At 43.2% G+C, this 25,386-nt stretch overlaps 1 protein-coding gene across 1 annotated transcript; it reads left to right on the forward strand.

The window, feature by feature from the left end:
* Positions 1–129: 129 nt before the first annotated feature.
* Positions 130–24,845, forward strand: dnah12 (dynein, axonemal, heavy chain 12). The gene is made up of 73 exons (XM_078288023.1): positions 130–332; positions 497–584; positions 684–710; positions 807–996; positions 1,112–1,181; positions 1,318–1,476; positions 1,584–1,779; positions 2,417–2,605; positions 2,716–2,869; positions 2,963–3,054; positions 3,190–3,368; positions 3,481–3,616; positions 3,743–3,868; positions 3,952–4,086; positions 4,567–4,760; positions 4,845–5,088; positions 5,204–5,389; positions 5,514–5,714; positions 5,877–6,071; positions 6,204–6,325; positions 6,415–6,550; positions 6,633–6,779; positions 6,957–7,076; positions 7,541–7,697; positions 7,844–8,016; positions 8,134–8,286; positions 8,493–8,732; positions 9,066–9,311; positions 9,447–9,566; positions 9,679–9,788; positions 9,977–10,160; positions 10,297–10,437; positions 10,572–10,655; positions 11,045–11,233; positions 11,345–11,464; positions 11,777–11,965; positions 12,044–12,195; positions 12,599–12,737; positions 12,904–13,070; positions 13,207–13,462; positions 13,609–13,905; positions 14,048–14,226; positions 14,607–14,799; positions 14,954–15,115; positions 15,230–15,424; positions 15,658–15,791; positions 15,884–16,046; positions 16,151–16,231; positions 16,674–16,850; positions 16,957–17,088; positions 17,254–17,343; positions 17,441–17,581; positions 17,760–18,001; positions 18,091–18,238; positions 18,350–18,495; positions 18,642–18,856; positions 18,963–19,155; positions 19,252–19,444; positions 19,558–19,730; positions 20,386–20,526; positions 20,725–20,883; positions 21,027–21,322; positions 21,444–21,697; positions 21,848–21,988; positions 22,097–22,234; positions 22,334–22,567; positions 22,698–22,886; positions 23,236–23,339; positions 23,433–23,637; positions 23,815–23,952; positions 24,060–24,151; positions 24,262–24,329; positions 24,524–24,845. The coding sequence occupies exons 1-73, from the start codon at positions 130–132 to the stop codon at positions 24,715–24,717; spliced, it is 11,916 nt and encodes a 3,971-aa protein (XP_078144149.1). The 3' UTR covers positions 24,718–24,845.
* Positions 24,846–25,386: the final 541 nt, after the last annotated feature.

Consider the following 25,386-nt stretch of genomic DNA (forward strand, 5'->3'; position numbering starts at 1 on the left):
AGCTAACTAACATTCCATCAGTCCGGCTGCAACTTGGCTTCTAGTCTTTATTCTCAGTGTCGGGGTGACGCTAGTTCATTCTGGCACATATTGCTGCCCCTGATTGTTTTCAGTGGCTTGCTGCCAGACATGCCTACCTCCCCGGGCGTTTTTCAACCCGCCGTGGTGGAGGGCATGCGAAAGTTTCCAGTCCTGCCCCCAATCCCATGCCCGCAGCAGGAGGGAGCCACTGGGCAGAGGACGGCAGCAGATGAGGAGAGGATGGCGGTCAAGAAGAAGCTGTTGAGGCACAGAAGGAGTAAACATCAACAAGACCAACTCCATAAGATAATGTATGCATCAGGCTCAACTACGGCAGTTCCTTTGTTTGTGCCATGATGTTGCACCTATACTGAGACTTATTTTGTGTGACAATGAGGAAAATTACCCCAGTAACTAAGTAGGCTATTGGGTTTTCTGGCAGCAATGTGAAAGTTTGTTCTCTGAACTATTTCAGGGTTTCTAGAGCAATGGAGGCCTCCAGAAAGAGCAAAGAGAGGGGAGCTGTGCCTCCCCAGTCACCAGAGCCACATTTTCCACCCTCTGTATGATATCTATCTATCTATACACACATTGCAAATTGTAAATAAATATACAAGTATTACATAATTAAAATTTAGTATTTTGCAATATTTGCTTTACAGATGCTCAGTGAGGAGCGGAAGCAAAGGGTAAGCTAGGTTTTCGGTAATAAATTTAATCTGTGATGAGAGTAAACCCCGTTTATATATCACACCTCTCTTATTCCATTTTGGCCCCATTTGCAGTTGAACTACATGTTCCTGAAGCAGTGTGTGGAGAGCAGTCCGATTGTGCCCATCCAGCAGCAGTGGCTGGACTCCATCCTGGCCCGTGTCCCCCCTAAACTTAAAGAGGGCCCTGGGAGAGACAAACTGCTACAGGAGCTCTGCAAGGAAGTCAGCGACAACTACCACAGTGCGATTGTTAAGCACACAGGTGTGCCAGTTCTTGCTTGTTGTGTGTGTGTGTGTGTGTGTGTGTGTGTGTGTGCATGCATGCATGGAGACTTTACTTGAACAATGCCTCATTATGCTATATGCACTCCTTTTAGTAAACACTGTGCTACAGAAGCCACCGATAAAAGGAACTAGTTTTGAAAAACAGAAAGCTGCTCCACCAAGGTGAGTGTCTGAGCTACACAATCTATTTGTGCATAGTTATCCAAGCAGTGAGGCAAAAAGGTCCTCAGTATGTCTACAGTTGCTCTAGTCTATTTTGAATGTCATTGTGTAAAATACACTTCATATCTTTTGGTAGAGTTCTTGATTTCTCCAGACCCTGGCACGATAGCTTTATTAGGAGCCGCAAGGCGATAAAGGAAAATCTGCACATTCTTCATCCAGTGATGCAGGCAGTCTTGGATATTGGCTACATGACATTTTCCCCACTGCTCCTGGCTGACCTTTCAGGTTGCAGGTAAGTCACCATGAATGCAACATGACACTGTTAGAATAAGCACATACCTAAGACGTTGCACATGAAGATTTGCTTGAGTTTCTTTTTGTTAAACTCTGTTGGTTCAGGGCTTCAGGACCTGTGGACTGTAATAGCCTAAAGAACAAAGTGGCTGTGGAGTGTGAGAGGACAGAGGAGCATATCATGAACACCTGGTTCCCCAAAGTCATCCACTTACTGACCAGTAAGGAGACGCTGCAGGGAGTTAGAGCTGAAAAACTGGACTCCTTCTACAACTGTGTGTCCACCCTCATCTCCAATCAGGTCAGATGGTGCTGATTGGATTTGTGGCATGGGGATAAGTCAGAATGAACAATTTAAAAGAGTCATTTCATTTGATGTAGTTTCTCCATAGTTTTATGGATATTTCTTTGTTTTTGTTTGAGTGGTTATTTTGCCTTTTATTTAAGCAGGGATTATTTAGTAGGAACACTTCTCTTTTGCATAACAACAATAATTGAAAGTACATCATTAATAGTCTACATTACAGTTTACCAAAGCAGTGATTATAGACATACGCTAATGCATTACAATAGTCAAAAACACAAACCTAAACTGTTAAGTCGAGTGTAAATGCTTGTCACTGCTATCTCGAATAGTGCTATAGTGAATTGGTCAAGGAAAATAACGGGTTCTGACACTTTATGGCATTTAGTCAATTTTTGGCCACAGAACCCAAAGTTTGATTTCCCCATTTCTTTTTTCACAAGCAACATCTCAAAAACAAGCAATTACTGATTTCTAGTCTAATAGTTAATTTACTATGCAATACCAAGGTAAAGTAAAAAAGCAACTTGTTTAGGAGAGCTTTGCATGTAATGTATGTATACTGTATAATTCTTTGTATACATATGTACGTGATTGCACATTTAGAATCAATTTTTGTTTTGTAAATTCATAGTTGAAATCCCTGCTTGAGACAAATGTGGAGGAGTTTGTCAGTCTGTTTGATCCAAGCGATCCCCACCGCTTGCCACTCTTCCGTATGGCCTTGACATTTGATGATGAAAAGATAGAGATTTATCCCACCTTTCAAGATCAAGAAGCAGCTGTTTTGGAAATTCTGAATGTCATCACAAATACTATGCAGGTGAGTTTATATAAAACAGCCATTTGAAGAGAAATTACCACATTATGGCATGTTTTTAGTGTGTAAACATAATGACAGCTATTATTGATGCCTTTAACATTGATCCACAGAGAGTACAGACAGTCCAGTCATGGTTGGCAGAAGCTACAACCTGGTTTGTTGATGCCAAACTGGCCAATCATGTCCTTTCTTGGGCTCAGGTCACCGTAAAGACAGCTGTGCACAAGAACCTAGAAGAACCTGGCAAACATTTCCAGAATTACGGTGGCGTACTATAATCCAGTCAATCCCTATCATCACCCTGTTGATGTTAATTCAATTTGATGCTAACTGATGCTGTCCTCTTTGTATCGTCAGTTGACAACTATGACTGGCTAGTCAATGGAACAGCACAGGCTCGACTGGAGAAGTTCATGGAAGAGGAACACTCCTTTGATGAGTATATTGAGGTAACAAATGGTAGAGTGATAGGATTTTATTTATGCTGCTTATGTTATTGGATTATTCCTGCCTCGTTGTTTGAAGTCTTGGTGATAACTCTGGCCTCACTGTCTGTCAATGTGTAATGTGACTGTTTCTCCCAGCAAGTGGAGGAGTTCCATGTTCTCTCGAAGGAGATTATCAGCCTCCCAGCAATAGCCCAGTTTACAATGGTCTATCTGGACTGTAAAGAGCTGAAAGAGGGGCTGGCCAACAAAGCCAAGAACTTTGCTGAAATACTTTTGAATAGACTGGTTAGCAACCACCGTGAGAACAATCTACAGTGAGTCACTTCTCGTCACATTCTCAAATAGACTGGTTGTCCTTTAGTTTCTAAAATGCTCACATTTTGATTTATGCTCAGTCGACACTAACCTTTTTGTGTCGCCTCAAAGGATCTGCCGTGAGTTTGAGACCATCAAAGAGAAAGCCCTCACAGTCCCAGAGAACACAGAGGACATGACGCAGATGATTGCTTACATAAGTGACACTAAGACAAATGGTATTGCAAAGCTAAATGAAAAGATAACGGTGAGTAAACTGATAATTGGTTGCACCTGTTACTACCATGCACATACATTCATGCATAATTTATATGGATTTCAACCATCACCAGTCATTACTAACACCATATACTATCACCTTGTGTTCTGACAGAAAACCTACTGCAGACTGAACTACCTCCTGGATGTCCACATCTTTGAGCCAGAGGATCTGGAGCTCAATTCCACTGTCTTTCTCTGGCCACAAAACATCCTCCCTGTCTTTGAACTCAATGATGAAGTAATGCTCTTCTTTCTGTCTACAACATATCCTGTTGATTTATTGAGGATGAAATGATTCTGGATGATTATGTCTCTCCCCAGGTGATGGAGAAGGCCAAGAAGAAAGGGGAGCAGGAGCTGCTTGGTAGAAGAGAAAGGTTGATTGTAGAGTTGGAGAAGTTGGGGCACAGGATAGAGGAGTTTGCAGAATGCTCTGAGCTGGACATGATGAAGCAGGTACAGCCATATGGGGAACGTTTTCACAAACGTGTTGCATGTTACATTCATTCACAATTGCAATTACAGCACAGTTATCCATATATCATGATGGCAATATCCCAGTTAGAGCCATTCTTTAACTGTAAGTCCTACTGGAACTGATACTGGAATGAGTCCAGGAGCGATCCTAGGTCTCAGAATCAAAATTGTCCACACCCTCCCACATCTACAAAAAAATCTACAGGAGACACTGGATCATTAGCACATTCAGAGAACAGCAACGTTAAACAATCTATGAACTAGAAAGTCTACGTAGCCCTAATAAAGATATACCAGTAAATACACAGTGTAAAATGGGTTCCATTTTGCAGTTCAACAGAGCTATGTTTTCTGGCTCAGAACCAAAGCAGCTCTGGTTAACCTGAGTTTAAAAAATGTTTTATTTATTTTAGCACTATGCTTTAGATATCACAGTTTCATTATCACTTTTTTGGGCAGTATGCGACAGATGTGAGAGCAGTTCAGAAACGGCTCCAGGATGCTGAGGAGGCCATTGTCTTCATCAATACAGAGGAGGTCCTCTACAAATGGGATCAAACATGTTACCCAGAGGTTGTGGTCATCAAAGAGAGTATTGAACCTTACCAGAAGCTGTTTGGACTGGCGCTGAAGTGGCAGCGCACTGAGAAGAGGTCTGATTTGAGTTTAATTTGTATTGTGTTTTACGACTTATTTGAAATTCTCCCCTGATAAATTTTATTCATCTTTGTGTCTAGATGGATGGACGGTTCCTTCCTCGACCTAAATGGCGAGAGCATGGAAGTAGAGGTGGATGAGTTCTTCAGGGAGATCTACAAGGTGTTGAAGTTCTTCCAACAGAAACAGAAGAAGACTGAGCAAGAGAGGGAGAAGATGGCTGGGAAGACCCGGCGACAGCCTGGGCAGGATGATCCGAGCAAGCAGGAGAGCCTCACCATACTTATGTGCTCCAGGATAATGGAGCAGATCAAAGAGTTTAAGGTATTGCACGTAACTATTCTTTCAGTGGAAAAGTGCTCACAAATGAAGTCTCATAGTAAATCAAGCCTTGTCTCCTGATGCTAAACCATTATGTGGAATGTGCTTGTGTCAACAGGAGCACATCCCTATGGTGTCCATCTTGTGTAATCCAGGTATCAGAGCTCGCCACTGGGACCAGATGTCAGAGATAGTGGAGTATGACCTCACTCCAGATTTTGGCACCACACTGCGTAAAGTTCTGAAACAAAACCTGGCTCCTTGCCTAGAACAGTTTGAGTCCATCAGTGCTGCTGCGAGTAAAGTGAGGGCTCCTGAAACGTTCTTTTTTCTTGCTACAGTTTTTACTGTAATCCTTAATGCTATATCCATGTGTAAACACTGTCAAAGTGTTGAATGATATATGTCCACACTGCGTGTCTCTACAGGAGTTTTCCCTGGAGAAGGCTATGCAAACCATGGTGGAGATTTGGGACAGCAATTCCTTCCACCACCAACCCTACAGAGAGACTGGGGTGTCCATCCTCACAGGCGTGGATGAGATTCAGACCATGCTGGATGATCAAATCGTCAAGACCCAGACCATGAGGGGCTCACCCTTCATCAAGCCCTTTGAGAAAGAGATCAAGGTTAGTTTCAAGTTTCAGACAGTTAACCAAACTGTGTGATGATGTGCAAATGCACAAATTGTATGAGAGTCTTATCTGGTGGGAGGGTTTTTAATCCTTCTCATGCTTGGACCTGGAGAGATTTAACCCTTTATTCTGTGCCCCACTCTCTGGGTACCTCAGCTATGGGAGGAGCGTCTGATCCGAATCCAGGAAACGATAGATGAGTGGCTGAAGGTGCAGGCCCAGTGGCTCTACCTGGAGCCCATCTTCTCCTCCGAGGACATCATGCAGCAAATTCCGGAGGAGGGACGCCTTTTCCAAACTGTTGACAAACACTGGAAAGAGGTCATGAGGCACTGCGTCAAGGACCCCAAGGTAGTTGGGGAAACTAGAGTTTAGGGCGATCACATGACTGCTGATCTGGTGGAAATGTCTTGGAAATTATTATGAAAAAAAATGATCTGAATGATGAAATATTTTGATTTAACAAATATGTTGTAATTGTAGATTCTGCCAGCAACCTCGCTGCCTGGTTTGCTTGAAAGACTCCAAGAGTCCAACAGCCTTCTTGATAACATCATGAAGGGACTAAATGCCTACCTGGAGAAGAAACGTCTCTTCTTTCCACGGTAGGGAAAGCATTTATTTGCATGTCTATTTTGTCCACAGCTTTGTTAATATGACAGATTTCATCCCTCATCACCTCTACTACTGCCAGGTTCTTCTTCTTGTCCAATGATGAAATGCTGGAGATTCTGTCTGAGACCAAGGACCCACTGCGAGTGCAGCCCCATCTGAAGAAGTGCTTTGAGGGTATTTCTAAGCTGGACTTCCTACCCAACCTGGATATCCAGGTACGTCAGTATTACTTATTGTTGTTGTTACAAGACACCATGATTGATGGACTTTATAAAGTTGTCTGCACTTCCTTTTCAGGCCATGTACAGTAGTGAAGGGGAGCGTGTTCAGCTCATCCAAGATATTTCCACATCAGAGGCCAGGGGAGCTGTGGAGAAGTGGCTGGTGCAGGTGGAGGATGTGATGCTGCGCAGTGTCAGAGATGTAGTGGCCCGCTCCAGGGTGGTGAGATCACTGTCCTCTGTACTTAGTATAATACACAGTAGTGTGATTTGTTTACAAAAAAGACATCTCGTTGTGCATGTATCCATGCCATATCTCGACAATTTGAGGTGGCTCTTTTGCGTGACTAAGAATGTGAGTGAGTGACAGCTGAGTGGTTGTGTGTGATTGTGCTGGCAGGCCTACGCTGAGACGCCCCGCAGCCAGTGGGTGAAGGAGTGGCCTGGGCAGGTGGTGCTCTGCACCTCGCAGATCTTCTGGACCTTGGAGGTGCACGAAGCCATCAGTGGAGGGGCTGATGTAGGTTTTTCGATCTTTATTACTTAGTAAAGGCTTAATTTTTGTGACAACTCTTTTTTTTTTCAGAAAATTAACATTTATGTTTTGCCTCTTGAAATGCAGAGAAGTACAGATACATGTACAGTACCATGCTGCATTCCTGGCAATGATGTGTAGTTCTTTCTGAATATGAGAAGAGGATTTAGGTGTTAAGTGCTAAAATACAATTTTCACAATCATACAGATTTTTACTTCCTTTTATTAATTTAATTAATTAGGTACTGCCCAATAAAGAATACACATGATACGTGGAAAATGATTTTTTTCAAGTGCTAGAGGTATAGAGTGCGTATAGAGTGCTAGTGAAGTGTCTCACCCCTGACTGACTGACCTGAATTTCACTGTCGATGCCCATCAGCCGTCGCCATAGCAATATCACTTTGGGAAAAATATTAAAATTCAAATTGGGCTTTCGTTCTCTGCAGGGTTTAAAGAACTACTATCAGCAACTGCAGAATCAGCTGAATGACATTGTGGAGTTGGTGCGAGGGAAGCTGCCCAAACAAACCCGGACCACGCTGGGAGCACTGGTCACAATTGATGTCCATGCCCGGGATGTGGTCATGGAGCTTATTGAGAAAGGTACCTCATGGCATAAAAGACAAAGAGTTGATATTTGTAGCAGAGCCTCATTTACATTTATAGAAAGTGCCTAGAATTATTAATTATAAAACAAATAAGATATGTGTCCATTGATTGCAATTTCCATGTATTCATTCTGTTTCCAGGTGTATCACATGAAACAGACTTCCAGTGGCTAGCCCAGCTCCGTTACTACTGGAACAATGAAAATGTACGTGTTCGCATCATCAACTGTGATGTCAAGTACGCCTATGAGTACCTGGGGAACTCACCCCGTCTGGTCATCACCCCATTGACTGACAGATGCTACCGAACCCTGGTAAAATATCTGAAAAATACCTAAACATAATTACTTGTTTTATTACTCACTTCCCTTTATTTGACTACTGCTAAGCAATCACTTTATTTGACATTCAAAGCACTCCCTCTGTCTTAGATAGGGGCTTTCTACCTGAGTTTGGGTGGTGCGCCTGAGGGTCCAGCCGGGACAGGGAAGACTGAGACCACCAAGGACCTGGCCAAAGCACTAGCTGTGCAGTGTGTGGTCTTCAACTGTTCTGATGGACTGGATTACCTTGCTATGGGCAAAGTAACATTGACTGGAAATTTCAATCTATGTTTTCAATTTGTGCAAAATTTATCTTCATCATGTCAATCTTGAGATGCTGTAACACGTAGCTGCCAAGTGGCCTTGCACCAATCTGTTTAAAATGTCAAATCTTCCATAGTCATTAATGAATTTTGACCACAAACATCCTTTGGTAAACAAATGTATTTTAATGCAATCTCTCACAGTTTTTCAAAGGTCTGGCGTCATCTGGTGCATGGGCATGTTTTGACGAGTTCAACCGTATCGAGCTGGAGGTGCTGTCTGTGGTGGCCCAGCAGGTGCTCTGCATCCAGAGGGCCATCGAGCTGAAGCTGGAGTACTTTGACTTTGAAGGGACCATGCTCAAACTCAATCCCAACTGCTTTGTGTCCATCACCATGAACCCTGGCTATGCAGGACGCTCAGAACTCCCAGACAACCTCAAGGTGTTTAGATCTTTTTTGGACTTTTACCAGCCAACCAACAGCTAATCAGACACTGGGTTGGCATTGTCAGTTATGGAAATGTAGTTGTATGTGCTGTAACCAATGTTGGGCTTGTTACACATTACAAGTGACAACAATGTTCTTGTCATGCCTTTGCTTCATAAAACCAAACTAGTGGGAATATTTCCAATGGAAGAAAGTAACCATTTCTGCCATTTATCGTAAAGGCTAGCTCACTGCTCAGTTATTGTTTGTCCATTACTAGGTAATGTGTTACTGCTCAACACTGGCACTAACATCATTAACTCAATTTTCTCTGACTTTCCTGGGCAGGTGTTGTTCAGAACAGTGGCCATGATGGTCCCCAACTATGCCCTGATAGCAGAGATCTCTCTGTATTCCTATGGCTTCCTCAATGCCAAACCTCTGTCAGTGAAGATTGTGATGACCTACAGGCTCTGTTCAGAGCAGCTCTCCTCCCAGTTCCATTACGATTACGGCATGAGGGCTGTTAAAGCCGTACTTGTGGCTGCAGGAAACCTCAAGCTCAAGTTCCCTGATGAGAATGAGGATATACTGGTATTTGTGCTGAAATGATTACATATGCTTAATATGTGTCTTTAGAAATGTCTTAATTGTGAATGTCATCTCTGGTTTGTGTATTGGTTTGTGGTTTCTGATACTTAAAATTTTTCCGAATGTTGTAATGTCTAGCTCCTGAGGTCCATAAAGGATGTGAATGAGCCCAAGTTTCTCTCCCATGATATTCCACTGTTTAATGGAATCACCAGCGATCTGTTCCCAGGCATCTCCCTTCCCGAGGCTGACTATCAGGTTGGATATGTTGCTGCCATGGCTTATTCTTTGCTCTTCGGGCAATGTTACAATGCCTGTATATTTATTTATACTGTATCTCTTGAGCGATGTTCTGTCATGTCTTTGGCAGCTGTTCCTGGAAGCTGCAGTGGAGTGCTGTAAAAATCACAATGTACAGTCAACACAGGTCTTCTTAGCGAAGATGATCCAGACATATGAGATGATGATAGTCAGGCATGGGTATGCTATACTTCACCCATATTATACTTACATATACGTATACTTCACCATATTTTGATATCATATTTACCACATTTTAAGTTATATTTCACATGATTATGGCATAGCTTGAAGGGTATTTTTGAAACATAATATAATAGGAACTCTTGAGCTTGCATTAAGAAACTTTTTTTTTAAATATATATCAGGTTCATGCTGGTGGGAGAGCCCTTTGCTGGGAAGACCAAAGTGCTACACATCCTAGCGGATACTCTGACTCTCATGAATGAGAGAGGGTACAATGAGGAGGAGAAGATCATCTTCAGGACAGTGAACCCCAAGTCCATCACCATGGGTCAGCTCTTTGGACAGTTCGACCCAGTTTCCCATGAGGTGAGCCTTGCCTTCTTTGGATCCTCTCATACTTATCTGCTGATCCACTAAATTTCACAATATCTGCTCATGACTCTGAATGATCATTGCTTCTTCTCCAATTTGTCTTCTCACTTTCTCTTTTCCTCATGTTTAGTGGACAGATGGGATTGTGGCCAACACATTTCGTGAGTTTGCATCAGCTGAGACACCGGACCGTAAATGGGTGGTGTTTGATGGCCCCATAGACACATTGTGGATTGAGAGCATGAACACTGTGCTGGATGACAACAAAAAGGTAAAATAAAACAGGGCTAAGGTAAAAACGACAAACAAACTTTGATACTGCTTGTAGAGTCTAATATAATATAATATAATGTTTATGTATGTTTTACAAACCTATGTAAGATTTTTTTTGCTGTACCTCCACAGCTGTGCCTGATGAGTGGTGAGATCATCCAGATGTCCAATCAGATGAGTCTGATTTTTGAAACCATGGACCTGTCACAGGCCTCAGTAAGTAAATTGTTTGGAGTAAAATACAGTACGTGTGATTGATCAATTTGATTATGGATTCATTTTTTGCTTTCCTCGTCTCCCTACCCTAAGCAGGAAAAAGGAAGGAAAAAGGAAGAAATCTGATGTACTGTAGACAATTTGTTGTCTCAGTTTGTTATGAGTCAATAATGAGTTGGACATAGTTTGGATTAGTGCACGCCTTCTTAAAACTGAACAATTGCCTGTTGATTTGTTGATATTAATTGGCAATGTCAATAGCTACATAGTCGACTTTTGAACAGGATGTGATTGGCCAATGAGAGTTCAAAATCCTCCTTGCTAGACAGACACATTACAGCTGGATGTAAGAAAGGTCTCGCTTGTTTGGTTATTTTCTCCCCCTCCAGCCTGCCACAGTGAGTCGATGTGGTATGATCTACATGGAGCCGTCTCAGCTGGGCTGGGAGCCCTTGGTGATCTCCTGGATGAACACTCTGCCTGAGGCTCTGCAGAGCCCCGACAACAGCTCCCTGCTGCTGGAGCTCTTCCACTGGCTCCTGCCGCCTGCCCACAGAATGCTGCGTAAACACTGCAGGGTGAGTGAGCCCCAGAACAACCCAGACACAAATATCTGTAGGATTGACATTTAGTTCACATATAACACATAGACGTTTTCTCATGCTGAATTGTGGTTTTGTTCTTTGCAGGAAGTTGTTCCCACCAGCAACAGCAATACTGTGGTTTCTTTGTGTCGACTGTTTGAGATGCTGCTCACTGAACCTGTGAAGGAGGAGCCTGGGAATAAAAATATCCGCACTTGGATCATGGTAAAGGATTGTGTCTAGAATCATTTTATGTACTGCTGTAGGTAGATGTATCAATAAATTATAGTATAACCTTGTTTATCTGAAACGCATTGGAACTGCATCCTCTACCAAACACACATACTGAAAAACAAATGCAACCAAAAAAAGATTCATTCATCATTTTAGTCCTGGAAATTTAATACATTTCAATGGTTTGAATATTTGCATTTTCCAAAATGAACTCCATTTCTGATGGGTTCTGATATGATGATGATGATGATGATAAGGATTTTAGTATGACAACCTCCCCCTCCCCTTTCTTTATGATGGCAGGCGGCCTTTGCCTTCTCCCTGGTGTGGTCTGTGGGAGGCAGCTGTAACGCTGACAGCAGAGAACGGTTTGACGAGTTCTTCAGGGTGACTGTTTCAGGGAAGACGGACAAACACCCAATCCCTGCCACTGTGGGGAAATGGGAGTGTCCCATGGATGACAAAGGCCTGGTGTATGACTATTCTTATGAGGTACTGCATAATGATACAACTTAGAAGTGTTTCAGTTGTGTTTAAAAACAGGAAGTCTCACTGTATCCTCTTGTACAGTTTAAAGGAAAAGGCCGCTGGGTCCACTGGAATGACGGCATCAGGAATGTCAACCTGGGGGACAAAAACACCAAAGTGCAAGAGATTATCGTTCCCACAATAGACACAGTCCGCTACACCTACCTCATGGACCTCTGCATCAACTATGGAGTGTTAGTATTAGTTTAGTGTTGCATTAATAAACACAAATACTTATAGTACTTCACTTTCATAAATTATTATACTCCTTCCACTGAGTCTGATATGCTCTGGAAACAGTCTATAAAAAATAATAATAATAGGTCCATAGTTAGTATTTTTAAGAATAAGACCATTGTCCAATGGATATTTTATATAAATATGGCCACTTTCTTATTGATGTATTAGGACGTATGCCATATATTTTGGCTAACACAATATATTGCCCATTTTATTTTGTCCTTGACATGGTATACCATGCAAAGATTCATAGTTTAAATCCAAGTTCATCATTCATGAATCACAGAATTTACATTTAATACGTATAGGAACTATTCTGGATTACTTGCAAAACCTTTTCCCTGTGTCTCTCCTCAGGCCTCTGTTGTTTGTTGGTCCTACCGGCACTGGGAAGTCAGTGTATGTGAAGGAGAAGCTGATGAACAATCTGGACAAAGACCGCTATCTGCCCTTCTTCATCAATTTTTCAGCCCGCACTAGCGCCAACCAAAGCCAGGTCAGCATTTAGGAACCATGGATAAAGGAATTTCCTTTCAGAATTTTTGGAGTACTGGGAAAAGTTATGTGATGTGATATTTCTTCACGTAAAATCTGCACAAAGCACAAACGAGAGGTCTTTTAGTTTTTTCCACTTTATTTTCTATATTTAATATATTTTCCAGAATATCATCATGTCCAGGCTAGATAAAAGAAGGAAGGGAGTGTTTGGGCCGCCCATGGGGAAGAAGTGTGTCATCTTTGTGGACGACATGAACATGCCTGCGCTGGAGCAGTTTGGAGCACAGCCCCCTGTGGAGCTTCTTCGACAGTACATAGACCATGGAAACTGGTATGAAGCAATCACTATTAGATGCTCGATTTAAATCAAAACATGAGGGAAATACAAAAGCAGTAGAGGACTGAACTCACTGCATTAGAGAGGTTCAAGCATTATCAGACAGAGCTTTTCTGTTGTGCTCTGGCAGGTATGACCTGAAGGATACCTCCAAGATCACCCTAGTGGACCTACAGCTCATCTCAGCCATGGGTCCCCCTGGTGGTGGGAGGAATGCTGTGACATCTCGCTTCCTGCGGCACTTCAACATCGTTAGCATTAATGCCTTCAGTGACGAGACCATGGTGCGCATCTTCTCCAACGTGGTGGCCTTCTATCTCAAAAACAACGAATTCCCGCCGGAATACTTCACTGTTGGCAACCAAATCGTGACTGCTACTATGGAAGTGAGTCCTCCAAAGACACACAGTGATGTAGTGTGAATTGTTCAAATGAGTTGGATAACTACATTCTTACATGTGTAAAAAGCTCTAATCAATCATATCTTCTCCAGTGCTTTAGTTCTCCGCTCATATGCTTTTTATTCCTCAAGGTGTACAAGGCAGCCATGGAGAACCTGCTTCCCACTCCAGCCAAGTCTCACTACACCTTCAACCTGCGGGACTTCTCGCGTGTCATCCAAGGCTGCCTGCTGCTGAGGAAGGAGTCTCTGGAGAACAAGCGCACCATGATCCGCTTGTTTGTCCACGAGGTCTTCCGAGTCTACTATGACCGCCTGGTGGATGACAAAGACCGAGCTTGGCTCTACCAGCTGATGGACAGCATCCTCAGAGAGCACTTCAAGGAGTCCTTCGACCAGGTGTTTGATCACCTGAAACAAGGCAAAAAAGTAAGTTGAGATTCTGTTGTTATCGCTGCTGTACTGTTGTTTCTCTGTGGTCATGTTAGGCTGTAGTCACACACAGTAGATGTAATGATTCAGAAAAATCTATAGGTTTTAATTTGTGTGATCATATTTTTCCCTCTCTCAGCTGGTTGAGGAAGACATGCGTAATCTTCTGTTTGGTGACTACATGAACCCTGAACTGGAGGATGATGACCGCCTGTATGCTGAGGTGCCCTCTATGGAAAGCTTTGGCCAGGTGGTGGAGTTCTGTCTAGATGAATACAACCAGATGCACAAGAATCGCATGAACCTCGTCATCTTCCGGTAAACAGCTTCGGTATTATAGAGTCAACTACAGGCACTGCAAAAATATCTGTCTTAACAAGCTATTTAACCTGGCTTTGAGTTGTAAAATCTCACTTTTCTTAAAACAAGTAAAAACAATCTGGTAATATAATTTCACTTGTTTCACAATGCAAGTCAACTTGTTCCAAGAATGTAGTGATGCATCTTTTCTGCCTTGTTTCAAGAATAGACATTTCTAAACAAGTGAAATGTGGAATTATTTCACCTCATTAGCAGAAAATAAGACTGAATATGAGACTAAATCACTTGTTCAAATGGACTTTTTTTGCAGTGCATTAATGGAATTCTACGTTTAAATTCAAACAACTGAGGACTTACTGATTTTTCTCATGATGTAGCTATGTCCTGGAGCACCTGTCCCGTATCAGCCGTGTGCTGAAGCAGCCAGGAGGCAATGCCCTGCTGGTGGGGGTAGGAGGCAGTGGGCGCCAGTCCATCACCCGCCTGGCCACGTCCATGGCTCACATGACCATGTTCCAGCCAGAGATCTCCAAGAGCTATGGCATGAACGAGTGGAGAGATGACCTCAAGGTTAGCTTTGTGGATTAGAAGAGACTTCTATGTCCTGTAGTTTTTATGTCACACCATTTTGATTTCCTCATGTTATTCTTTTGCATTTTCAAACTTTTGTGGGAAATCTTGTCATACTTCGTATCCTGTCTCCATGCTCTTCCTTATACTATAGCTGCTGCTGAAGAAGGCTGGTGTGAAAGGTCAGAAGACAGTGTTCTTGCTAACTGATGCTCAGATCAAAGAGGAGGCTTTTCTAGAAGACGTGGACAGTGTCCTGAACACAGGAGAGGTGCCCAACCTGTTCGCTGTAGACGAGAAGCAAGAGATCATGGAGGTAGGCCGTTATATATCCCCTTAAAGAGCATTGTAAACTTATTATACAGGACCTATTATGCCATTTATATGCAACATTACTATGACTTCATCCCTTGGCTCCGTCTCTCTCCAGGCAGTCCGTCCCATCGCCCAGGCTGGTAATAAGAATTTGGAGTTCAGCCCCTTGGCTCTGTTTGCCTTCTTCGTGACTCGCTGTAGGGAGAACCTGCACATTGTGGTGGCCTTCAGTCCTATTGGAGACACCTTTCGAAATCGCCTGCGCCAGTTTCCATCTCTTATCAACTGCTGTACCATTGACTGGTTTCAGGTACACAGGCATGAGGAGTCGTGTGATCATATGTACTGTATATTTTGTTTGCATCTTGTGTGGTCCCTGGGCCACAGAAAACAAAAAAGAAAGAGGAGGGAGACAAATAGGAGACATACTGTATATTAGGTTAGCTAATAGACAGTATTTTTGCATAGTGCTAGCTGTCTCTCTTCACATACTCTTTTCTTTCTCCATATCCTCATTATCTTTTCCTCTGCCTGCCCTGACAGCCATGGCCAGAGGAGGCTCTTGAGCGGGTAGCCAACTCCTTCCTAGAGACACTTGAGATGAGTGAACATGAGAGGCAGGAGGTCATGCCCATCTGCAAGACATTCCATACATCTGCCATACAGCTCTCACACAGGTATGACATTTGGTTATTTATAACTCGTACATTCAAAGGTAATCTAAATGTACTGTATATCCCCTTAATAAAATTGTTGTTCTGATTGGCAGATTCCTGTCTGAGCTAGGTCGCCATAACTATGTGACACCCACATCCTACCTGGAGCTGATTGCTGCATTCCGTCTGCTCCTCACTCAAAAACGAGACACTGTCATGAAGGCAAAAAAGAGGTACACCAACGGTCTGGATAAACTTGCCTTCGCCGAGTCTCAGGTACAGTATATGCGGCACCATTTTAACTGAGTTTCTTTGTTAAGAATCACTCCACCTGCCTTTGCATTACTCTGCAGTGTCATTTTCAAAATGTCTCTCTGTAGGTGGGTGAGATGAAAAAGGAACTGGTGGACCTACAGCCCAAGTTGGAACAGGCAAAGATAGACAACACCAAGATGATGAAGGTGAACAAGCTACACATATTGACTGAATCTTAAGATAGACCTAGAGCATATTATTATTGCATGTGTACTGACTTTCAGGATTCACACTTTATTTGGATAATGCAATCCTGACAGTCAACTTCCTATCAAGTGACTATAATGTGTCACTAAAAAGTGTCACCTGAGTTTCAGGTGATACAATACTGTGAAACATAGTCTACAGAATAGATATTCAGTGTTTGGGTTAGGTTCATTTTAGGATTGGGTTTAGGGTTAGAAATAGGTTCGGGTTAGGGTAAAAAATGCTGTCAGGGTTAGGATTACGCTATGGTCAGGGTTACAGATATATAGTCTATAAAGATGCAGCAAATAGGCAAGTGACACTTTATTGCATATCCACTTTTTGTCACCTGATAGTTGAGTATAAACACTGGACCATCTAAATAAAGTGTTGCCCTTTCAGGTGATTGAAGTGGAGTCGGTAGAAGTGGAAGCCAAGAGTAAAGTAGTGCGTGTCGATGAGGAGGCAGCAACTATAAAAGCCAATGAGGCTCAGGCTCTGAAGAATGAGTGTGAAAGTGACTTGGCTGAGGCCATACCTGCCCTGGAGGCTGCCCTCTCAGCCTTGGACACACTGAAGGTCGGCATTCCTTTTGCAATTGCACTACCTGATTGTAACCAATGTAGCCATTCAAACCATTGCAGTTTAGACAGTTGAGTCACTTGAGCTGCCTCTTTCATTTCAGCCCTCTGATGTGACAATTGTGAAGTCAATGAAAAATCCTCCATCAGGGGTGAAGTTGGTGATGTCAGCTGTGTGTGTGATGAAGGAGATTAAGCCAGATAAGATTGCTGACCCAGCTGGGACTGGACAGAAGGTTTGTCTAAGGGAAAAAATATATGTCCATTAATGTTTTTTGGCGCCCCAAAACTTTGTTAAAGCTCATCATCACAAAAACATGTTAACCTTGACTTTTTAGCCTGCTGTTGCAACAAAACATACTTAGCCTTTGTGGAGTAACAATATTTTCTTTGTTGTTTAGATCTTTGACTACTGGGGTCCAAGCAAGAAGCTACTGGGTGATATGAACTTCTTACGAGATCTGAGAGAATATGACAAGGACAATATTCCTGTGAGTTGCAATAAAACGGCATTCTTAAGGTAACACATGATCTTGTGCTTTGCTTTCAGTAACTGTACTTTGCTTTCACGGTCTCTTTCCATTGCAGGTCCCTGTAATGCAAAAGATCCGGAGTGAGTACATGACTAATCCTGACTTTGACCCCAGCAAAGTGGCCAAGGCCTCCTCTGCAGCAGAGGGCCTATGCAAGTGGATCCAAGCCATGGAGGTGTATGACAGGGTGGCAAAGGTAGTGTTATTGGCTTTGCATAGTCTCTTTCCTCTTGTCTAGTCATAATAAAATATCTATGCTTGCTTCCACTTTTTCTTTGTTCTCCACTTTGACTTTTCCAGTTTCTGTCATTCTTCATCCCATGTGTCCATCTATGGTCTCTTTGTTAACCATTCTGCTTTGTCTCTGGTTTTAGGTAGTGGCTCCTAAGAAGGCCAGTCTAGCAGAGGCCCAGCAGTCTCTGGCCACTACCATGGCCCTGCTGGACCAGAAGAGAGCTGAGCTAAAGGAGGTGGAGGACCGTTTGGCTGCACTTCAGAAGACTTTCGAGGAGAAGACAGAGGAGAAGGCCCAGCTGGAGTTCCAGGTGGATTTGTGTGCCCGCAAGTTGGAGAGAGCTGAGAAACTCATCGGAGGCTTGGGGGGAGAGAAGACCAGGTGATGACGATGATTATGATAACATGCATATTGTATGTTTAATTTTTATCTGTAATTGATAGTGCGACTGATTGAATTTCTGTCTATAGATGGTCTAAGGCAGCAGATGACCTGCAGAACACCTATGACAACCTGACTGGGGATGTTCTTATCTCTGCCGGCGTCATCGCCTATCTGGGAGCCTTCACTGCTGGCTTCAGACAGGATTGCACCAAGATATGGACCAAACTCTGCCAAGTAAACACTCCTCCTTTATGTAGACTAAAGAGGCTTTCCAGTCGCTCTCTCCTACTTCAGACATATGTATTTGCATATTAACTTTCTTTTTACCTACCTCAATATCTCCAGTCTAAGAACATCCCATCATCAGATGACTTCTCTCTCAGTAAGACCCTGGGAGATCCCATTAAGATTAGGGCTTGGAACATTGCAGGCCTGCCCACTGACTCTTTCTCCATAGACAATGGTGTCATTGTCAGTAACTCGCGTAGATGGTGAGTCCCTCTCACTGAAATTGGTTGATGAAAAGTAAGAAGCCGTAATTGAAACATTTGTCAAAAATATACACTGATTTTGGTTAAGCATGGATAAAGTTGGCAGTAAAATCACTCGCTCCTTATTAATGTTTGTGTTCCTGTAGGCCTCTGATGATCGACCCCCAGGGCCAGGCCAACAAGTGGGTGAAGAATTCAGAGAAAGACAACAATCTGAGTTTGATCAAGCTGACAGATGGGGACTACATGAGAACTCTGGAGAACTGCATCCAGTTTGGAACCCCGCTGCTGCTGGAGAATGTAGGAGAGGAGCTGGACCCCTCACTGGAACCACTGCTGCTCAAACAAACCTTCAAACAAGGTGCAGCACACAGACAGCATGGCTGGGAATGGGCGATGGCTACCAAGCCATCTGAATCTCAAAAAAATCCAGAATTTCTATCCTCAATGAAGTTTGTTTCACTCAGGTGGCGTGGACTGCATCAGACTGGGGGAAAGCGTGATTGAGTACTCCTGTGATTTCCGTTTCTACATCACCACTAAGCTGCGGAACCCCCACTACCTACCGGAGCTGGCCACCAAGGTCTCCCTGCTCAACTTCATGATCACCCCCGAGGGCTTGGAGGATCAGCTGCTGGGGATTGTGGTTGCCAAGGAGAGGTAGAAATTTCAGATCATTACTAATCTTTGTCATTCTCCTGAAATACTTCTTGTCACTTTGGTTGAGTATTGTTTCTGCTTCATCTTGTTCTACAGGCCAGAACTGGAAGAGGAGAGGAATGCACTGATCTTGCAGTCAGCAGCCAATAAGAGGCAGCTGAAGGAGATTGAGGACAAGATCCTGGAGACACTGCAGTCATCTGAGGGGAACATCCTGGAGGATGAGAGCGCCATCCAGATTCTTGACTCTGCTAAGATCATGTCCAATGAGATATCCAAGAAACAACAGGTCTAGACCATGCAAGATTCAGAATATTCTTCAGAGGAATGAGACATGAATTGTGAATGTGATGAGTCTGTATGTATGGTAATCTAACTTCCTACTATTTCCGTACCTCCCAGATAGCTGAGAAGACGGAGATCAAGATAGCAGAGTCTAGAGAGGGTTACAGGGCCATCGCCAAGCACTCCTCTATCCTGTTCTTCAGCATCGCTGACCTGACTAACATAGACCCCATGTACCAGTACTCTCTCAGCTGGTTTGTCAACCTCTACATTAACTCCATCCAGGACAGGTGAGTGACACACATGAAACGTGTCCCAAAAAAGGTGACAAATGCAGCCTACAGAGTTTATGACTATTGACAGTCTAGAAGACTGTAAAAATAGAAATCATTTCACACTAAATATCAGACTTAAACAGAGTTATACTCCATCTGCTGTACAAGGACACAAACTTGAAGACAAGCAAGGGTAAGGGATCATGCCTCGTAACAATATTGTTACCACAAGATACGACAACAACAAACATGGACAGACACCAACTCACTCAGTTTCTGTTTGTATGTTTTTTCCATGTCGAGCTCAATTCCTGTTTTCTATTGTCAGAGATTTGTCATTGTCCAGCTCACACTACAAGAGTTCATCCAAATTTGTCCAGATCTGAGTCTTGCAAATCAAACAAGTTTGAATACTGTTGTCAGCTCGCACTGGTCTGTAAATTAACCAGTTGGCAAGAGACTGACCCTTCTAACACTACATGATTAGCGTCAACTCTCTCATATGAGTCAACAAAGACTCAGCTGGACCTTGAAATCCAGTGGGGATGGCAAAATTGAGCCTAACATCGGGCTAAAAGTTGTGTATTAGCATAGGCTGGTTTCAGTCTTAAGAGATAGTGTGCATTCATCTGAAGCTTCCTGATTCTGAGCGTTGTCATCTATTCTTCAGTAACAAGTCCAAGATCCTGGAGAGGAGGCTGAGATACCTGACTGATCACTTCACCTATAACCTGTACTGCAATGTCTGTCGCTCACTGTTTGAGAAGGACAAACTCCTCTTCTCCTTCCTCCTCTGCTGCAACCTACTCCTGTAAGTGTTCAAGCTACCAGAGGATAGATTTAGAGTGCCAAGTAGGAAGTAAGTTATATTGGTTAAATGCTGAGTGTTTAACTTGATAGATTTGATTTGATTTGATGTCAGCATTTACCCGAGTTGCGCCTATTACCATACAGTATGTTGATATATTAATTTTAGATTGTGATATTCACTGTTAATATTTCCATTCAGAGCAAAGAAGGAGATAGACTATGCTGATTTCATGTTCTTGCTGACTGGAGGAGTGGGCCTGCAGAACACCACCCCTAACCCAGACCCCACCTGGCTGCAGGACAAGAGCTGGGATGAGATCTGTAGAGCCAGTGAACTGCCTGGCTTACAGGGAATAAAGTAACATCCATTATTCACTCAACAAATTTTCAAATCTTTCAAATTTGTTTGTGAAGTTTTGTCTATTACTCTATAGTCCAGTTTATCTTCATAATTTACTTTAGACTAATTGAGTGAATCTGTGAGTGTGATTTTTCCTACAGAGAGGCTGTCCTCAAGAGCCCAGAGGACTTCAGGCCAATCTATGACAGCAAGGAGCCCTACAACACTCCTCTGCCTAAACCCTGGTGTGAACAGCTCAATGACCTGCAGATGATCATCATCTTTCGCTGTCTCCGGCCCGATAAGATAGTGCCAGCCATCACTAATTATGTGACTGACAAACTGGGGAAGAAATTTGTGGAGCCTCCTCCCTTTGACCTGAGTAAGAGCTACCTGGACTCCAACTCCACCATCCCGCTCGTGTTTGTGCTGTCTCCAGGAGCTGATCCCATGGCCAGTAAGTGCTACAGTCCCACTGGAGACTCATGTTTTACACAGACAAAGTAGGACATTCTCTGTCTAGGTTCCACATATTGCTGTCACAGGAAATCATCAGATACGTCTGTCTCCCTCCACAGGTTTACTGAAGTTTGCCAATGACAAGAACATGGGTGGTACCAAGTTCCAGTCCATCTCTCTGGGGCAGGGCCAAGGTCCCATCGCTGCCAAGATGATACTCACGGCCATGAAGGAGGGGACTTGGGTGTGTTTGCAAAACTGTCACCTGGCCGTTTCCTGGATGTCCACCCTAGAGAAGACCTGCGAGGACTTCAGTACAGAAGTCTGCCACCCAGACTTCCGCCTTTGGCTCACCAGCTACCCCTCACCCAAGGTAAAGCACAGCACATTTCATACTGCACTAATGAGTAAATTTACATTTTTTAAACAGCAAGATATAGCTTTCTATCAAGAATATGCATTTATAATGAAAACCTCAGGTCTGTGTATTGTCCTAATGAATAACCATCCTCTCCTACATCAGTTTCCAGTGACCATCCTGCAGAATGGGGTGAAAATGACAAATGAACCTCCCACAGGCCTCCGACTCAACCTGCTACAGTCTTACCTGACAGATCCCGTTTCCGACCAAAACTTCTTCAATAACTGCCCCAACAAGGAGCTGGTGAGTTGGGGGGGGGGGAGCTCAAGCACGTACTGTATGTCACAAGAATTTGCAAGTCTCTATTTACGTTTTGTCTCGCTAATCCTGCCTCTTTGATTCCTCCTCTAGATTTGGGAGAAGCTTTTGTATGGAGTGTGCTTCTTCCATGCTCTTGTTCAGGAGAGGAAGAAGTTCGGTCCCCTGGGCTGGAATATTCCCTATGGCTTCAATGAGTCTGACCTACGTATCAGCATCAGACAGCTTCAGGTATTCATTCTGAGTTTCAATTTTCCTAGAACCTACAATGCCCATGAATATACTTATGCAGACATCTTCCTCTTTCACCCTTTCTTTTCCACTGTCCAGCTGTTTGTGAATGAATATGATGAGGTGCCCTTTGAGGCCATAACTTACCTGACCGGGGAGTGTAACTATGGTGGCCGTGTGACAGACGACTGGGACAGGCGGCTCCTGATGACCGTCCTGGCTGACTTCTACAACACGGACATCATTGAGAAAGACCGCTACACCTTCTCCCCCAGCGGCGATTACTATGCCCCGCCTAAATGCATCTATGAGGACTATATTGAATTTATCAAGGTAATATGATTTTTTTTGAAGCAATGATTAGCAACACAGCTATTTTAGATAGTAGACATACAGTGGATAAATATTTGCTTTGGTATACTGACTTCCACCTGAGTAATAATATCTGTGTGTTGTGTTCTAGACACTTCCTTTCAGCCAGCACCCAGAGGTGTTTGGGATGCACGAAAATGTGGACATCTCTAAGGATCTGCAGCAGACCAAGCTGCTGTTCGACTCATTGCTGCTCACCCAGGGAGGAGGGGCCAAGGGCGGGGGCAGCTCTGGGGGAGACAACACCCTGTATGACATAGCGAATGACATCCTTACTAAGGTACAACCTGATCAAACCTACTACTCCTTGAGAAGGTTTTATTTTACGGAAACGCTCAATCTTATGTGTAATATGTCCAGAGCATGGGCATATGATTGTGGCTCTACAGTGAGATGGGGCATGATTTCCCTATCCTTTTCATTATGTAGTAATTACAATTTACCAAATCCTCTTTAGAATGATTGGATTGATTTTCATGCAAAGAAATGCACTCTACACCAGTACAGCTGCAGAAGAGCTCTTCACCACAGTGGCAGTTTGTGTTGGTGTTTCCTGTACATTGGCCTTATTCTGTACGCACTGCACTGTATATTTATAACTAACAAACTCAATTGCTTGCTTCCATCAGCTCCCAGACAATTTTGACATTGAGGCTGCACTCTCAAAGTTCCCAGTGCTCTACGAGGAGAGCATGAACACTGTGCTCGTCCAGGAGATGGAGCGCTACAACACGTACGTACAAACATGACAATGCAGAACCAAAAGTACGACAGTACCTCACTACCTTTTTTATATCACTTTGCTGCTGTTTTTCCTCTCCGTCAGGCTGTGCGTTACGATCCGTGTGAGCCTACAGAACCTGCTGAAGGCCATTAAGGGTCTGGTGGTGATGGATGCAGAGTTGGAGGCCATCGCAGGCAGTTTGATAGTGGGCAAGGTCCCAGAGAAGTGGGCCAAGCGCTCTTACCCTAGCCTCAAGCCCCTGGGTAGCTACATCACTGACTTCCTCTCCAGGCTCAAGTTCCTGAAGGTGAGACTGGTCTTTAAAGATCATTCAGATTACTGTGATTCTGTCATTTTTTATCTAAGATGGACTTCATCCTCACTGTAGTGTGTGAGAGAAATGCGTTGTAGGCTTGAATATGATTATCTGGGAGCTTGTTTGAGTTTTTCACTCCTCCTGTGTTTTCACTTTCATCCCCTGCAGGATTGGTACAACACCAGTAAGCCCAATGTGTTCTGGCTGTCTGGCTTCTTCTTCACCCAGGCCTTCCTAACTGGGGCCATGCAGAACTACGCCAGGAAATATCATGTCCCCATCGACCTGCTGGGCTTTGAGTTTGAGGTCAAAAAGACACACACTTTGTAATCCCTCTGTCTCCCCTCAGTAGAATTAAGGTCTTATTGTAGTTTTTGTACTTTGCTGACTGTGCTCATGATTTTATCTTACAGGTTCTCCCTATTGATGACTCAGCCACATCCCCTGAAGATGGTGTTTATATTAATGGGCTGTTTCTGGATGGAGCTCGCTGGGATAAAAGAAGGTACATGTTCATACTGGGGTTGTTTTTAGAATAATAGTTATATCATCGGAACTGTGACAGTGCAGGGAGACTTGATAAAGCTTAACTATGGTTTCCCTCTCTCCCATCAGTGGCGTTCTGGCTGAGCAGCACCTCAAAGTCCTCTTTGACTCAGTGCCCATCATCTGGATCAAACCCAGTAAGAATTAACTCACTTCTTACAGTGCCAGCAGTTTTTTTCTCTGTAGATAAAAATGACAGAGATGAATCAGACATTCCATTCATAGGTTTTCGGGTGTCTTTTGCATTCCTAGTATCTTGAACTCGTTTCTTTTATTTTCTCTCTACTCCCTATTTTCTCCCTATTTCTTTGCTTCCCTCTCTCCCATCCAGCTCAAAAGAAGAGCATGGATCAGCAGCAGATGCTGTATGTTTGCCCTCTCTACAAGACCAGTGAGAGGAAGGGCACCCTCTCCACCACAGGCCACTCTACCAATTTTGTCATTTCCATGATGTTGCCCACAAGCAAGCGCCCACAACACTGGATCAAGCGCGGCGTGGCCATGCTCTGTCAGCTTGATGACTGAGATCCGACAGCACAATGTTTAACACTCAAGCACTTTACTCTGACACATCACATACATCAGATGCTTTGATTTCTTTGTTGGATTCTCTGTTCCTTGATGATCAATATTAAAACAATGAATGCCCTTGCAGTCCAGTACTATAGTGTGTAAAGCTAGACAGATAGCTTACAATGATTTTCTCCAATAAACCAGGCTCTTTTCTCACGAACATTTACTAAAGAAGCATACTGTCAAACTGGAAAACAATTAAGAAGACAAATGTACATCTAATTGCTTGAAATGTGGGTCACATGCAATATATAGAAAAAGACAAAAACATGCACATCCCAAACCTCAACAGACAAGTCCAATTCAAAACACAACGGATGAAAGACACTGTAATACTCCAAGTTTATTAACACCAATACATAGGTGATGTTTCCAGCGTATTTCTGATAAAGAGCAATACGCTCGAAATGTCATCTATGTAATGGTGTTCATATATTTTACACACCTTGGAAGCATATTGTTAGTGTGCAGACTCTTTTTCATTATACACTACATAACTCATGTAAATGTAAATCAGCTTCCCTCCATGTGTGTTAATGTAATCATATACGGTGTGTTGAACTACAATTACACATACTTAAAATGATGAAACTCTATCTGACATTAAATTCAATTCAAAAT

This window comes from Centroberyx gerrardi, chromosome 14 (assembly GCF_048128805.1).
Source record: "Centroberyx gerrardi isolate f3 chromosome 14, fCenGer3.hap1.cur.20231027, whole genome shotgun sequence".
In the NCBI taxonomy this organism is placed as follows: Eukaryota; Metazoa; Chordata; class Actinopteri; order Beryciformes; family Berycidae; genus Centroberyx; species Centroberyx gerrardi.

Coding starts and splice junctions, on each gene's coding strand:
- dnah12 (XM_078288023.1), top strand. CDS start 130: ATGCCTACCTCCCCGGGCGTTTTTCAACCCGCCGTGGTGGAGGGCATG. Junction 5,715..5,876: donor CCTTTGAGAAAGAGATCAAG/GTTAGTTTCAAG, acceptor TGGGTACCTCAG/CTATGGGAGGAGCGTCTGAT. Junction 23,340..23,432: donor GAGATGGAGCGCTACAACAC/GTACGTACAAAC, acceptor CCTCTCCGTCAG/GCTGTGCGTTACGATCCGTG.